This window comes from Diorhabda carinulata, chromosome 4 (genome assembly GCF_026250575.1).
Source record: "Diorhabda carinulata isolate Delta chromosome 4, icDioCari1.1, whole genome shotgun sequence".
In the NCBI taxonomy this organism is placed as follows: Eukaryota; Metazoa; Arthropoda; class Insecta; order Coleoptera; family Chrysomelidae; genus Diorhabda; species Diorhabda carinulata.
Genome location: NC_079463.1, coordinates 27,454,251 through 27,470,468, shown reverse-complemented (window position 1 = coordinate 27,470,468; position 16,218 = coordinate 27,454,251). Strand labels below are relative to the sequence as shown.

The 16,218-nt window shown below is 31.9% G+C and overlaps 1 protein-coding gene across 2 annotated transcripts; it reads left to right on the top strand.

Moving 5' to 3' along the window:
• The first annotated feature begins 359 nt into the window (after nt 1–359).
• LOC130893498 (eukaryotic peptide chain release factor GTP-binding subunit ERF3A) lies at nt 360–15,958 on the top strand. 2 transcript variants are annotated; one of them, XM_057799696.1, is made up of 7 exons: nt 378–422; nt 477–736; nt 4,540–4,977; nt 5,039–5,339; nt 7,229–7,814; nt 8,984–9,152; nt 12,581–15,958. In XM_057799696.1, the coding sequence occupies exons 2-7, from the start codon at nt 502–504 to the stop codon at nt 12,622–12,624; spliced, it is 1,773 nt and encodes a 590-aa protein (XP_057655679.1). In that variant the 5' UTR covers nt 378–422; nt 477–501; the 3' UTR covers nt 12,625–15,958. The 2 variants fall into 2 exon arrangements, with proteins under 2 accessions (XP_057655678.1, XP_057655679.1); XM_057799695.1 differs by having other exon boundaries at nt 360–736.
• The last annotated feature ends 260 nt before the right edge of the window (nt 15,959–16,218 follow it).

Below are 16,218 nucleotides of genomic sequence, written 5' to 3'. Positions count from 1 at the left end.
TTTCGAAAAATTGCCAATAACTTTATTTTGCTCCGTCATCTATACAATGTATTACCTTTGCTACGGATGGTCTGCTACTTTGAGCTCTAAGAGAACGTTGCACTTTTAATAATCGGAACAATAGTTGAATCCAGTTGTCAACTGTGCAATTTTATCGAGACACCCTTTATATAGGAGATAATTTAATTTCTCATTCAAAGAGTTTCGTTCAATAAAAGTACATCGTTTGGTTTGGAAAAGGGAATATTTATTAGATAATCTATCATATTATGAAAATAAAATAAAAACTTATTACAATAATCATTATAATATATTTGGTGATATTTGGCAAAGTAGGTTGGTAATCTGTTAAAAATGACGTATTGACGTTTGACGTTCGGCCATTGTGCTGAGAACTGTGGTGAGTGGAGAGAACGCACGCGGTAAGATTTATAGCAGCGTTAAGTTTATGGTGGATTTTTTTATTATATATTTAGTAATTTATTGAAACTAGTGCACAAGATGTCAAATAATACGGCTCCTGATAGTTGGGAATCTCAAGCCGATACTTCATCGACAAATAATTCGCCACAACATACTGCAGATGTGACAGCACACTTTTCCACGTTGAATGTAAATGCTGTCGAATTTGTGCCTTCATTTTCATTTGGAAAAGCTCCAGAAGTAGTTGATAAATCATCCCCGACAAATTCCCAAGAATCCAATAGTTCACCGCAGCATAATCCTCTTTTAAATGGTAAGTAGCGGTGTCTATAAAATTAGTCATATTTAGGTTATACACCCCCTCTGGCACTTTATTCCCACCTTTATTCTCGTATTGTACCAGTGAAATTCCAATGGGAACTTCTATTTTAAAAAACCGTCTGTATTAATAGATAATGTCCATATTGATACTTTCTATCATGAAGTCAAATAAAATTGTATAAATTTTGATTTTTCAATTCTGTAAATAACAATCAGTAAACTTTTTTGCTTGAAAATATGGTATAGAAAATACTACTTATTTTCTTACTATTATCAATATCCATAACCAGTTATAACTGGATTTTAGTAGCAGACTATCAAAATTATAATTTTGGTTATGGTATCATTTTCTATCAAGAAAGTTTCATGAACCATTGAGTTTATGATAAAAGTTTTCCATTGACAAATTATTTGTTCCATTAAGAACTATGTAATTCTACTTTTATTAGCTTTACTTGATTTGGTTTTGAGTAAATGACCCCATCAAAGACATGTTAGTATCTACTTAGTAACATATTTTGATTGGGTACTATTTACGTACTTCACATCGCAATCTTACATATTTAGATTCACCTAAATCATTTCACTTGTTACAGCTTTCATAAATATTTGCTAATTTTGGCATATATATTTTTTCAATTGTCTGACTACAGGTTTTTCTTGAAAGTACTGGAACTTTAGCTCTTCTACTTGAAGTTCTTGTAGTGTTTAATATAAGGAAGGATCTTTGCTTAAAAGAAAGTTTGACTAGATATAAGCATTAATGTGTTAAAAAGAACAATGTATCATCTTTTTTAGTTAACAGGAAGTTATAAAATGCCAAAAGAGCTGAAATAAAACCTTTATTTCTTATGATTTTCAAGCAGCAACCTTTCATTCTAAGTAATGGCAGTGATGTTGCAGGTTTTCGTTTTAGGTTATTGCTTTGTACCTACTTTATGTTCCTTGTATAATAGCTCTGTTTTAAGATTAAGAAGATTTATATTTTAAAACTTTGTACTCTAATTATCAATTAAGTAATCTGATGTAATTATTGACAAATGTACTGTGAGGCTGGCAATTATTCTCATAATATTAAAGTGGTTAAAACTTTTTTTTTGAAATTTCATATCATGGAAAGAGATTATTGAAATAATAAAAAAGGTTTTTGTATTTTTTTATGATAAATGCTTAGGATTTTTCTATATTTATTTTCAAATCAGTAATCTGAGAAAGTGAAGTAAATCAAATTACTTATAATACCATTTAACAATTTTTTGGTTTATCTAGCTGCGAAATCATTTGAAAATTCATAAACAGAATTAATCATTTGAAAAGAGACGATGCCAAATTGAAAAATCTAGTGCCTACAAATGACTCCTTCTTGAAAACAACAAAATTTAGTTCTCACATAAGACTCACAGTCAACAAAAAAATGCATAAGGGAGATGGTGTTATCAGGCATTGGAGAAAGAGACAATCTGAAATCAGCATAGCTTATTACCATTACTTTTAGTTTTATGTATAAGTAACACACATGAGCTTGAATAATAAGATCTTCCATCGTGGTGGTTGATAGAAAGTATTAATTCAGAGTTAATTCCTTCTCGTCGACATAGCCATCTGAACACTCACAATATTCTCAACAAACACCTGAAGAAGTTGGCCAAATACGCAATTGAGATGAAAGAGATGTGGTACAGTGAAATTGTGTAAATTGTCCCAATTATTATATCAGCAACTTGCGTCGTGCCTAACACCCTGCATGATAGCATCGCCAAAATGCGATTACCAAAAAACACCTACGTCGACATCCAGTAGTCTTTGATATTAAATATTTGCTACACAGTGAGCAAGTTTATTGGGTAAACTGAGCCTAATCCTTTTGATACTTTGTATCCGTGAGTGGTAAATGATACCAGCTCTAATCTGAGTAGTGCATAAGTCTTCTGCATAATAATAAATTATTAGTATTTGTGAGATTTTATGAAAATATTTTATTAGAAATGTATAAATATTTAATCAAATATCGACATTTCCGAAAGTGAACAGCTGAATGATACTATTTCATACTATTTATTGTAGATATCTCTTTTGCATAATATATTGTCATACATTGAATATATTGGTTTCTAACACATTGTTGCTTACAGTCAATATTAAACCATGTGATCACATACTTTATAATATATTAAGGTCATTTCTAAATGTATTGGTGAAAGCAATAAAATATAAACTTGCTTCACATTATAAAAAACTGAAAGATTCTTCTATTCATAAAAAGAATGAATGACATCATATCAATATAACAATAGGTTCCAATTACCTTTCTACAGTGTGCAGTCTCCAACTCTTGTGTTTCCTTGTTCAATTCATTCTCCTCTTATTAATTGGTTAGTGACATACTCTTGAAATAGCTATGCATCATTTAAGATCTTTAATAAGTCTCGTTTTCTGATGCAGTTGAATATCTACCCCATATGTTTGCTTGTATTAACTAAGTATACTGAAATTTCATAGAAGCTATCACTTTTTATGTGCCTAGATGACAGGTTTTATATTTTATGTCTCAATAGAATAATCAATAGTTTACTTTTGTATAATTTTTGGAATTTTATATTTATTGAATCTGTGCAAAATGTCTATCCTTTTCAGCTCACCCATTTTTGTAATAAATGACAAAAAGAAAAACGTATTTATTTTTATAGTTTGATTGTTTAGAGCGTTAAAAAATAATCAAATTGAACCACCATTTTAAATTATTGAAAGCTATGTTATTATAGAAATAACTATTTTTTGTATATTTATTCAAATACTGTTATTTAAAAAAATTCCATCACACTTCTAAATTATAGGTTATAAATCACATTTATTTCAGTGACTCATTAGATGATATACAATTTATCAGTGATCTTAAGCCATAAAAAGATATTTAACTCCGATTTATTTCTTGTTTCCTAATCTGAGAGAGTGATGAAACATAAGTTTACTATGACATTATTGATTTAATATGGTGATTGTATGTATTTTACAATGAGAGCTTTTGAAAATCCAGAAATATTCCTTTTATACTTAAGTTATCAAACTCCTTTCTAATATTCTTGCCAGCAAATATTTTCGACTTTTTCTATATTTTCCATTGTTCATTAAACCTATTTATTTTCTTCAATCCTCGATTTTTTCTTACCCATGGGTAGAATGAAAACATCCATATTCATGTGAAACATTATTTGGTTAAGTTAGGCATCTCTTTATTTTTGTTCTGTTAATTATTTATTACTATTTAGAAGTTTAGAAGTTCTGAAATAAAAATGTTGCATTAATTTGAGCCACAACCACTGTTCAAATGTTTATCTTGAGTGTTGACACATTAATTTATAGCTGTTTAAAACCACTTATTTTGTTGGAAATCTCCATTATTTTTTAACATGTGTGTTGAATTTAATAACATGTAAGGACATTACCTTGAAACAATACAAGTTTATATTCAAAACAGATGAGAAGTTCGAAAATATAAATTTACTAAAAAGATTCAACAACTGCGCTAATGAAATTTGGAGTTCAAAGCTTAGGATAAAATCAATTGCAACAAAATTGATAATGAAAAAATAACATGAACAGAATATAGGATGCAATTAGCAGATGAAGTTGTTAGAAACTCTTTTATCCAAATTGTTAATTTAGGAGTTGGCAACACAATATCATGGAAATATTTGAGTCTGTAGCCTAAAATAACTTTTATAAATTGCCTTGATTAATTCTTTCTGTCATAAATTGTCTTAAAGTTGTATATAATACAAAACACCTATATTGCAGGTAATGACCCTGATGCATCTGCAGAACGTGTGGAAGTAAAAGAACCTCCACCTATTCCTCCTGCAGATGGAGATGCGTCGCCCGAAGGCGAAGGAGGCACTTGGGAAGATGTGGCAGATGAAGATAGTACTTCTGCTTCTGCACCTCCGGCTACTACACCCGAAGGTGATGAAGACGAAGAGCCATCTTCAGAGGAAGCTCCTATAAAAATTAAGAAAAAGAATACTGTTAAGGAGAAACCGGAAGAAGATAAAAAGGAACATGTGAATGTAGTTTTTATTGGACACGTCGATGCTGGTAAAAGTACTATTGGAGGTCAGATTATGGCTTTGACGGGAATGGTAGATAAAAGAACATTAGAAAAATACGAAAGAGAAGCAAGAGAGAAAAGCAGAGAAAGTTGGTACTTGAGCTGGGCTTTAGATACCAATCAAGAAGGTAAGACAGTAACATGTTTATAACATTGTATAGATAAATACTTGATCATTTTTTTTTGTAGAACGAGACAAGGGTAAAACAGTAGAAGTAGGTCGTGCCTTTTTTGAAACAGACAAAAAACATTTCACCATTTTGGATGCTCCAGGACACAAAAGTTTTGTACCAAACATGATTGGTGGTGCTGCTCAAGCCGATCTGGCTGTACTTGTCATTTCTGCTAGAAAAGGAGAATTCGAAACAGGGTTTGATCGAGGTGGTCAAACAAGAGAACATGCCATGTTAGCTAAAACTGCTGGAGTTAAGTACCTTGTAGTACTAGTCAATAAAATGGACGATCCTACCGTAAATTGGGATGAAGCAAGGTAATTATATTTAGTTCTTTATGTCTTTACATGTTTAAAGCAAAACAATTCAAGTCACAGTTATACACTCCAGCATAACTCAGCACTTTATTAGTTACAAGTACATACTTTTGATGTAGAAGAAAAATAGAGTCGTTAAAATGAAACAAAACATTTATTTCTTAGCTATTTTATAAAGAAACATATTATAATTCATATTATTAATATATAAATTTTAGGGCTTAAAATTTCTTAAAATGTGGTATCTTTCGATACAATTACCCATATGAAATCGTGGGCTCCTGTCTATTAGAACGCACAGGATAATCTTTTTTCTTACCTTTTAGCAAGTGCTGTTGTTTTCCCAGTCTTGTTACATGTGTTGAAGTGGAATGTCTTGATCGATCTTTGGAAAACTCACTTCTGCAGTATAATGACTATTGATCCTCGCGATCAAACATTCATTGGAGCCATGTAGTTAATAACAATTTTTGGCTTTTCCACATTTTGTTGTTTACCTCCTATTACAAATCTTGTTTTTAAATCCAGTGCTATCACTGATGCTTAACAGAGTAACCACCATTTTACCTTTCCAGGACAATATCATTGTTTCTCTCTTTTTATAAGTGATTTATTTATTTTCACCGAATTTTGGTTTATTTATTGGATCAGGTATGTTCTTGCGATTGATTTTTATTGTATCTGTTAGATAGCATTTCATTTGTAGTAATTCCTCCACCAGTGCAATGCTAATCTGTATGTATGGTAACATTGTGCATCTGGAACGTATATATATATATATATATATATATATATATATATATATATATATATATATACAATGGAATTCTGGTACTGTCAAGCAATTGAGATTTTATAAAATAATCGGAGGTAATCATCATCATCATTATGCCATCAAACCTCTTGGATTTTAGTAGGCGCTTACACATACTTTTATTGGGGTAAATTACTCACCTTGTTCTTTTTGTTACAGTATTTTGTTCATCCTGGCTTTTTCTGTCAGTTTTTTCCATTCTTTTATGTTTCTGCATTTTGTATTCCAATCTTATTATTTCTAGGCTTCTGGTCTCTTCTTCAATTTGTTTTCTCCAGGTATTTCTTGGCTGCCTCTGTCTCTTGGCCATAGAGATATCTATTGTGTTATCCTCCTCGCCTTTTATTATATTTTCTCTTCCCAGTTCTTTTTCTATTTATCTACTTATCTTCAATCTCTCCTCTCTCCATCTCCTGTAATATTTGGTCCGAATATGGTTCTCAGTATTTTTCTCTTTATTATCTTCAGATCTTCATCCTTTTTAATTTTTCCTGTTGTTGCCGTATCAGAAGTAATATTACCCATAATATGGGAGAATATTAGTTAATTTGCAAAAGAGTTATCCTCTTGGTCTATTGCAGATTTGGGAGTACTTAATCTTCTATCTACATTTCTTTTAGTTTTTAACTAACACTAGGGTGTGCAGTTTTTATTATATGACATCTATCTGTGTTCAAAATCCTTCATGTGCATACAACGGGAATAAGGTGTCACTGCTGGAGTGCCATTCAAAATTTTAAACCTTCAAATATTTTTAATAGAACCACCTCATAACAAATTAACTGGGGATCTACATATAAAACAAAAGTTTTGTTTTTGTATAAACAATTGTCAAATGGCTATATTCTACTCTATTAACTCTATGTTCGTTCATAAATACCACATGGGGTTATTTTATAAACAAACTTATAAAACGTTTTTCTAGAGGTAATATCATTGAAAAGGGGTGGATACATTATAAGGAATAACCCTTTACATATGTATTATCTTTATAATAAATGATTTATGTTTATATAGATAGAAGAAATGTTTCAATATCATAATTGTACGAATTAATGCTTATTTTTTCTTTCAGATACAACGAGTGCAAAGATAAAATACTCCCCTACCTAAAAAAATTAGGTTTTATATTGAACAAAGATTTATTTTTCTTACCATGTTCTGGTCAAACAGGCCAAGGTTTAAAGGATCGAGTAGACGAATCAATTTGTAATTGGTATAGAGGCGAGGCATTTATACCATTCATAGATAAATTACCATCTCTTAGTAGAAAAGCAGATGGACCTTTTATAATGCCGATTGTTGATAAATATAAAGATATGGGTACCGTTTTAATGGGTAAAGTTGAATCTGGAGAATGTAAGAAAGGCCAGACGATGCTTATAATGCCAAATAGGACACCTGTAACGGTAGATATGTTACTTTCTGATGATGATGAAGTAAGTCGAGTAGTTCCTGGAGAGAATGTTAAAGTCAAAGTTAAAGGCATAGAAGAAGAAGACGTTAGTCCAGGATTTGTTCTTTGCGATTCCGTCAATCCTATTCATACTGGACGAATCTTCGATGCTCAATTGGTTATTTTAGAACATAGATCCATTATTTGCGCTGGTTACAGTGCAGTTATGCATATTCACTGTGCAGCCGAAGAGGTCACCGTTAAAGTAAGTGATAATTATTTTTAGATTAATGTTCATGAAATACACTACTGAGTAGAACAATAGTCATCCCATAATTCGAATTTCTTATCAAAACTTCTTTTTTGTTGGTTCTTATAACTTATTGAGAAAAGAAAAAATGTTTGATTTTAATTTATTGACAGCTGATTTGAATCTCGTCACCCTAATAGTGTGGGACAAGAAGATTGATTGAGAAAAATTAACATGAACTGAACATAAGTCTGCTAGGTGAAAATAATAAGGTCTTCATATAAACTATTTGTTGAGCCAACTAAAATTAGATAATTTTAGATTAATGAAACTTTTTCCGGGTAGAACCTAATCATTTGTATCCTTCGATCATGCATCTACTGCTAATCCTCCTTTTATGACTAGCAAATGAAAAGTGGCAAAATATCTATTAGGACTAGCGCCAACTAGTGGATATTTTCAATTCTGCTAAAAACGAGAACCTCAAAAATCAATTTCAATTTATGCATTCTTATTCTTTTTGCATTTCAATGATAAAAACAATAGAAAAATTACTTTCTAATTCCTTTGAATTAATCATCGATCTCGATTCCGTAAAAATATTCTTCTGAAATAATTTAAATTTTAAAAGAATCTAAAACTATTCCGGACCATAAAAGCCTTGAATTTTGAATTCTTTTGGAGTCATCAAATCCAGCTGAGGGGATATAGGATCGTGCGTTGTTGTTAAAGATCGATTTGATGTTAGTTCTTTCGAGTGTATTCGATAATCTACTACTAATAATAAAGCTGCTGTCCAGTACTATTTGATAAGCTCTCAAACAGCTTAAAGTCGCCTCTTAACTATTCAACCAAATATATTTACATTTTGATCTTTCAATAAATCTCTCAATAAATATAAAAGTGATCATGCTTTACTTCACTTTATGACTTAGCTTACCTTATCTTCTCTATAATGAGGTTCTAGATAGTGCCATTTCTCAAGTTTACTTTGCACTTAAGTTTACACTTGAGCTTGTAATGGGCTAACCCATCCACTTCAAATTGAGGACAGAACTGATATTCATGCTTTTTAGCGTTTTTTCTATAAGCTACCTCTAGTGCAGGTTCTATATTAGCTAGTACATACATATTCTTTTGTTAATAATTTTGCAATAAGTTTCAACGGTTATTTTTACTTTTAGGCCTTAATATGTTTGGTAGATAAAAAAACTGGTGAAAAAAGTAAAACTCGTCCAAGGTTCGTAAAACAAGATCAAGTAGCAATAATGAGAATTGAATGTGCAGGAGTTATTTGCTTAGAACCGTTTAAGTTTATGCCCCAGATGGGAAGATTTACACTGCGAGATGAAAGTAAGTAAAAAATCATACTTGGGCTAAAACTAATATTTTTTCTCAATATTTATCTCAAATTTTATCAATATTATGAGTAGATTGATGACAAAATTTCCAGCAGTCAGTTATTTATTTTATATTTTTTCAAATTTCTATTCTAAGCTCATTATAAAATTAGACACAAGAATATAAGAAAAAAGGAAGAAAAATGTTCTAATTTATTCTTTTTATATAGAAAAAATGTAAAAGGTTCAAATTTAATTTTAAATATCATATATTTGATGACTACCATTTGTACCTTATTAAGTTTATCGATATAACATAAATCATGATCGGAAACTAATTTGGATCACGTTCATTTTTGTAGGGAAACTGTTAGGGTCGTAGTCATACCTTATGGTCTTTCTACCCTTGTAGACTGGTGGATAAATGCTATCAGCTGACGGGTTGTTTCATTTGTCTATAGTTTTTTGAATTTTGAAAGTTATACTAAGGTTTGCAGTTTTTATACTTTACTTTATTCAGTTTAGTAGTATTAAACTTTAGTGCAAAATAAATATCATGGAAGAATTAACGCTCAACAAAGGAATAAATACCAAAAGTTCTTGTAGATCATATTTTAAATTTGAAATTTTCAAGGGAAATGGACCGCGACTTTCGATAGTTGTGATCTAAATCTCGTTTTGGGTTAGGATCCGCAATAAGCTGATAGATGATCCATCTGAATCGGTATCCAAAAAGTCCTATAGTGAAGATTCTTTATTCTCGTGTTATATGGTATTTGCTTATTTGAATCATTCAGCCCTTATTTTGAGGGTGTTTATTTTATTCAATTTTGATATTACTGCTCGTCTTTTACATTTACCTCGATTTTTTTTAACAAAAAAAAACATTAAATTTCAAAATTATCAATGTCGTAAGTACAAATGTTAAGAGAACATCGCTTTCCTGTTTGCCACCAATTCAAATGTCTTGGGGACTTAATAACTGAAGATAATGACGTAATAACAAGAGTTGCTGCGGGGAAGAGATGCTTCTGGGCAGTCCAGAGAGCGCTCAAGTTTAGAGGGCTCTCACAAAAGTCAAAGCTCACAATTTACAAGACAATAATCAGTCCCATAGTCACATACGGATGCATGGACTATGACAAGTGAGCGGATTTTGAATTGCTGGGAACGTAAGAACCTACAAAAGATTTTTGGCACTATTTGCGAGAAGATTGTGTGGAGGAGTCGGAGGAATGCTGAGACAAGACAGATGTATGGAGAGCCAGATTTGGTGGCGTTCATCCGGTGGGCGGGATTGAAGTAGCTGGGACACGTGGAGGGGATGCCTTCTGATCGATACCCGCGCAGATTCATATATGGAGTTCCTTTAGGACGGCGACTGAGAGGAAGAACGCTGGTTGGGGGACGTTGAAGCGGACCTGATACATAGAGGCACCGTGCTCAGAACAGAAAGGATGGGCAGTCGATTGTTGAGAAGGCCTTGGTTCTCAAAGTACCATAGCGCCGGTTAAAGAAGAGAGAATCTATCGTTTTCAATGAAAATAGTTATATTAAGTTTCACTAGAGGTTTATTCGTTTTTCTGGCAGTCAGGGGATTTCTGAAACAATATGCAGTGTGAATGTTATTCATATGCGACGTAATTCCGTGTTAAAGCATAACCCATAAATTTATCAAGTATCTATGCCTGTAGTTCCAAGTTAATATATCAATTCCTTTGTCAACCACTGAATTTGTTACAGACTTGTAACATGTGAACGAACGTTACTGGGCTTAGATATATTACGAAGGCTGCTTTATCACCAAAAGTTGAAGCGATTTGATCGGCACATTGATGTTGGCTTAATCCACGTCGAAAGTCATAGAAAATCATCGCACGGAAATTTTTGCGATTTGATTCCATTTTTTTACCAAGATTTAAGTGTCTGTAAACAGCTCAAATAGCACTCGTATGATAACACGTTCCGAGTACGTTAGCTATTAAAAATGTCAAATTTTATGATGGCAATGTCAGATTTGATTCACATCAGTGTTGCCTTATCTCAAAACTTACGTAGCAACCCTCGTATAGTGAATAAGGTCAACATTCTGTAGTTCGAATATGTTATCAGTGTTAAGAAGCGATTTTGGCTCAGCCATCCATCATTATTCTACCCCATACCATTGTGTGATTTTCCTGGGATAAAGTAACCAACTCTTCCTCAAACTCTTCATTCAGGTGTTGTAGTAGTAGACTGCCTTTTAATGGTTAAAACTAGGAATTCATAGTAACCTGGTGTAGCATTTTCAGGACATGAATTTTGCTTGGTTGGACTTCCAGTGTCACGAGAACGCCGCCATTAAACTCAAATTTGTCACATGTCTTATTGAATATTTTGTTTGAGATTAAATGATGATATTCCAGGATAAGCGACAATATTGTCAAAGCACTTAATAAACATTAACTGTGTAGCGTAAAGAAAATCATGATATATTAGTTTTTTGATGGTTTGCAATTTCTATTTATTCATTATCACTCCGTGTTTTCTCCTAACTATCGTATATACAGGTTGTTTCAAAAAAAGGCGGTTCCATGTCTAGGATAGATGGAATACGGAAAAATATTTGGGGATTGCTCAGTAAAATATTTTCGTAACGCTATACTTATTCAAGATAAAGGGCGTTGTAGAAAAAAATTGTACACATATGGAAAAAGTTCACCAAATGCTAACCTTAGGCTAGAGAGATGAAGAGGGTATTGGCATATCAAAAGATCGCATTTGTCATATATTAACTGAACAATTATCCATGTGTAAGCTATTGGCGCGTTGGGTGCTGCGTTTGCTCATTTTGGCCCCAAAGTGCAATAAACATTTCACAGGTCTTATTGACATAGTTTGAAAAACATAAGTGAAACTTGGATCTACCACTACACTCATGAAATGAAAAAAAAAACAGTGAAGATAGAGGATTGCAAAGGGTAACCTTGTTCTGATAAAAGCAGAGACAGTTTCCTCGGCCGGAAAAGTGAAGGAATGAGTACTACTAGTCATTGCTTGATTATGTGAAGGGAGAAATTGCAAAAAAGCGACCCCATTTGAGAAAAAGTACTTTTCTATCAATTTGAATTGGTTGGTTACTCACCTTATTTACCAGATGTGGCCCCAAGCGAGTTTTTCGTAAGACGAGGATGTTATCGTATATTTTGAAAAGAAAGATGGCAATTATTATTTGGAAGGTTTAAAAAGATTAGAGCACAGGTGGAAAAAGGAAAAATATGTATTGTTTTTTGTTAGATCAGAAACTTTTCAGAAAACCCTCGTACTTTTCTGATGTGCATATTGTCATATATAATATTAATTTTGTTTGTTAAATTTGTTTGATTCCTTGTATCTCATACTTTTTTGAAAATATTTATAATTGTGTGAGTCACCTAATATTTATTATTTTATAATTTTTAGATAGGACAATTGCCATTGGAAAGGTCCTGAAACTTGTGGAATAAGGCGACTCGTATTGCGGAAAACAGACTGTCGTAGACCTAAAAAATTGATATTTCATCTATTGAAACACGAACTGAAAACGATTAATGGACATTTTTTATCTGTATACATAAAAAACAACATTTTCAGTGAACGCCACACATCAAGTTCTGTCGAGCAAAAAAGTGTTGTCGAGGATCTATTTTTCTTTTGTTTTTTAATTTTTTCATTGCATTTTTTAAACTGTTCTGTTGAGGTGCTGCTTGATTTTGACAAGTTGTAACTAATCATTAATATATCCTGGTATTTTGGTTCTTATTATAATTTTTATTGTGTATATAATATAATTACGTATTTTTTTTGGTTTTTTTCATTTTAATTGTTGGGAGTAAATTGTAACATTTCCGTTTAAAAACATAAAAGTTAAAAACACAGAAAACATTTCTGTTTATAAATTTTTCTTGTTGGGCAGCATCACTTATATATAATCAAGGAATTTTTAATTATAAGCCATCTAATTTGAAAAATTATGAGTGGTTTAATTTTTTAATGAAGCTCAATGTACTCGTATATTTTTTATAATACAGTTTTTCCAACGTCGAATAATTATAGTTCCTGGTTTAAACTTATCACTATCTGTTTATGAAATTTTTCGAGGCCTCATGGCTGAATCTCTTCACATTAATGAAAGTACCTCATTATCGGGCAATTTTCAGTTCGGTTCCGCAAAAATTACAGGAAAACTTCTAGATTGACGTGCATCATGTACAAGCTACATTGGAGAAGAACGTCCCGAAACGAAGACACATTTCAGTTCGTTTGCTTTAATTTGACAGTAAAACTTCTGAAGATGACGTCTAGGTTATGGCACATTAGGTACACTGTTACTGATGCTGGGTGTGAAATCAGCGACACAAACCCAGGTAGTATATTTCTGATGAATACAGATTAGTAATGAACTTTGGAGGTCATATTCGGGATCAGCAAGACACTGGGAACTTATTTGAGTTCACTACAGATGTTTAACCGATTTATGAATTTTTTCCAAAGTATCTTGAGAAGATGCGTTTTATATTGCATAAATGCAATTTGGTCAGAAATTTGGAATTATGGGAGATTTAGACTATTGTGCTTTATTTCCTCGCTTAAATGTAAATAGGAATATTGCTACAGTTGAAAGTGTGGTGATATCCTTCAATCCTAAAAAAAAAGATCTGCATTGTTGTATATTTAGTAACAATTAATTAGTGAAATTTTACATATCGGCTGTATATAACTAATTTGTTTGTTTGCAGTTTATGACAAATTGACAAGAAAAATTTATAGAGAGTATCCAGTAAGATGCAAAATTATCTTTGATATAGCAGTTATATAACCACACTGCAGCTCAAGTTGAAAAACCTTTTTTTGAATTGCTCATAAGTTGTGTTTTGTGAGGATAATAATGAAATGCCCATTTGAAAATTTTAAGCATAAATAATTCAAGAAGCTTAGGTATATAGAAAATTTTTCAAGTTTGTCAGTTGAAGCAATTATTTTGTTATATTGACGGAACCCCGGATCCTTGAAGGTAATGCCGCGCTGCAGGATGCTAGATGGTTGCATGGAGGTTAGATGGTAAATGCATCTTGGACGCGGGAAATGAAGCCAGTATCCAACTTCTTTCAAAAGTTGCGAGAAAAATTCTTCATCTTCGGGAATTTTGCTGAGACAAAAAACCGTCGGTACATACTGACAATTTAAAGCGGTAAAGGGACGGAGAATTCTTGAGAGTATACATCGTTAACGGATCTGCCGGGTCTCAAATGGCTCTTCTTTTTATAACTGAACTAGTAATGCTTTCTTCCATTTGCGCTAGGTTACCAAGATGGAATATAAAACACGACTGATATGGGTAGATAGGCGCCAGGCGGCTCCCTGGGGTGGTTTCAGGGAGTTACAATGTTAGTGGGGGGCCACTGCTGCTACCGTCGTTCTGTTAATTACGTTTATAAATAGCTGAATTGTAGTCAGGCAGGTATCCATCCTACCAATCTTCCTACAGTGCAGCCTCTGGTGGCAGTTATCATCTTCAGAGACTGATCGATATCAGTAACGATAAATTGGTTATTGAAACATTATGGATACAAAAGAGATTCTTTGATTCCCAACGATTTAGAATAGCTAACTCCTCTCCACGCTTGGTTCATTATATAATTTCTGATTTTTGTTATTTACGAGTTCGTTAATGTTTCACTCCAGTATGACACATTGGTCAGAAAATTGTTTTGTAAATTTTTATTTTCCTTATGCTCTATTCTACCGGAAAGTGCGAAGAAGACGAGGCGGTTTAGAATGGTTTTTTTCACGATTCTGGAGGATTTTTGGCTTCGACATATCAGGTTCAAATGACATACACCAAATCGAGATATGTGGGTGATTTGCACTTATGCAAAAATACGAGTGATTTTTTTCATTTTTGGAATCTTTCATGCAAATTTGGATGAATTTGATATCGAAACATTTGCAACTGTCCAGTCCCAGTAGATATTTTAAACTGGTATACACTTTCTTCTAGTTTTTGACTTATATTTGGTTTTTGTTACTTCTAGTGTAAATACAAGGTACTCCAAAGCAGATGATATTTTTCAATGCCCCAACTGATTATTGTGTACAGTAACGTTTTTGAGATTTCTTTCAGTTTAGTTTTTGTAAACTGCATTGTCTGAAGTACGTTTAGTATAATTGGCATATTTAAAACTATATAACTTATTGCAATTTAAAAATAAAGTTTTCTAATTTTGACTGAAATTTATATGGATATGGATTTTATGGTTTCTATTTTAAAAATTCTATTATTGTTCAATTTTTTACGAAAGGTGCTTGAAGATGTAAATTTTTAGATGAGATTGAATAGTATTGTAATTTTTTATAGGACTTTCTATTGGAAATCTAAAAGATATTATGAAAAAATCATTTTTCATGTAATCAGTAAACTACAATTTTTCATTGTAAATACTATTATTTATGATTTTCCATCAGTACTTTTTTTGAGAAAATGAAATTTTTCAAATTTATTCCTTCTCACCTAAAAGTTTTTAACGTATTTGTATTGTGTGGATATTGCATAAAACTTTTAAAATGCCTTTTAAGCCAATATTTAAAAAAGGAATTAATACAAGTTGCTTTTTTGACAATTTCTGTGTAAATATTGAAGAGTTTATTAAGTTACAATGTTGTAACGAAAACCTAAAAAAGAAATTATATAGTTAGCCTTCTTTTTTGTTCAAGTTTCCTTTTTAGTCTTTTTATTACTATAATTAAGCAAGGAAATGTTGCTATCAATTTTATATATTCAATAAAATGTCAAATTGTAAACACAGTTTTATTTCTTCTATAACAGAAGACTAATACATGGTGAGCTGATGCAGACCTTTCAGAAACTGATAAAAGATCATTTTATGGATATTTAAAAGAATTATTTTAACTTCTCGAGGAAAACAGGTGTTAGGGGGTAGGAGGGGCAGAAACAGGATAAGAAATAACAGAATAAGAGAGATAATTTGAATCAGAACACATTAATCGATGACATTAAAGCCAAAAAAAGGTCAATTATTCGTTGATACAATTTTAACAAT

What these genes read in the sequence shown, in the direction of transcription:
- LOC130893498 (XM_057799695.1), top strand. Translation starts at nt 502, where the DNA reads ATGTCAAATAATACGGCTCCTGATAGTTGGGAATCTCAAGCCGATACT. An exon ending in GCATAATCCTCTTTTAAATG is followed by an intron (nt 737 to 4,539) that starts GTAAGTAGCGGT and finishes CCTATATTGCAG; the next exon opens with GTAATGACCCTGATGCATCT. An exon ending in TTTAGATACCAATCAAGAAG is followed by an intron (nt 4,978 to 5,038) that starts GTAAGACAGTAA and finishes TTTTTTTTGTAG; the next exon opens with AACGAGACAAGGGTAAAACA.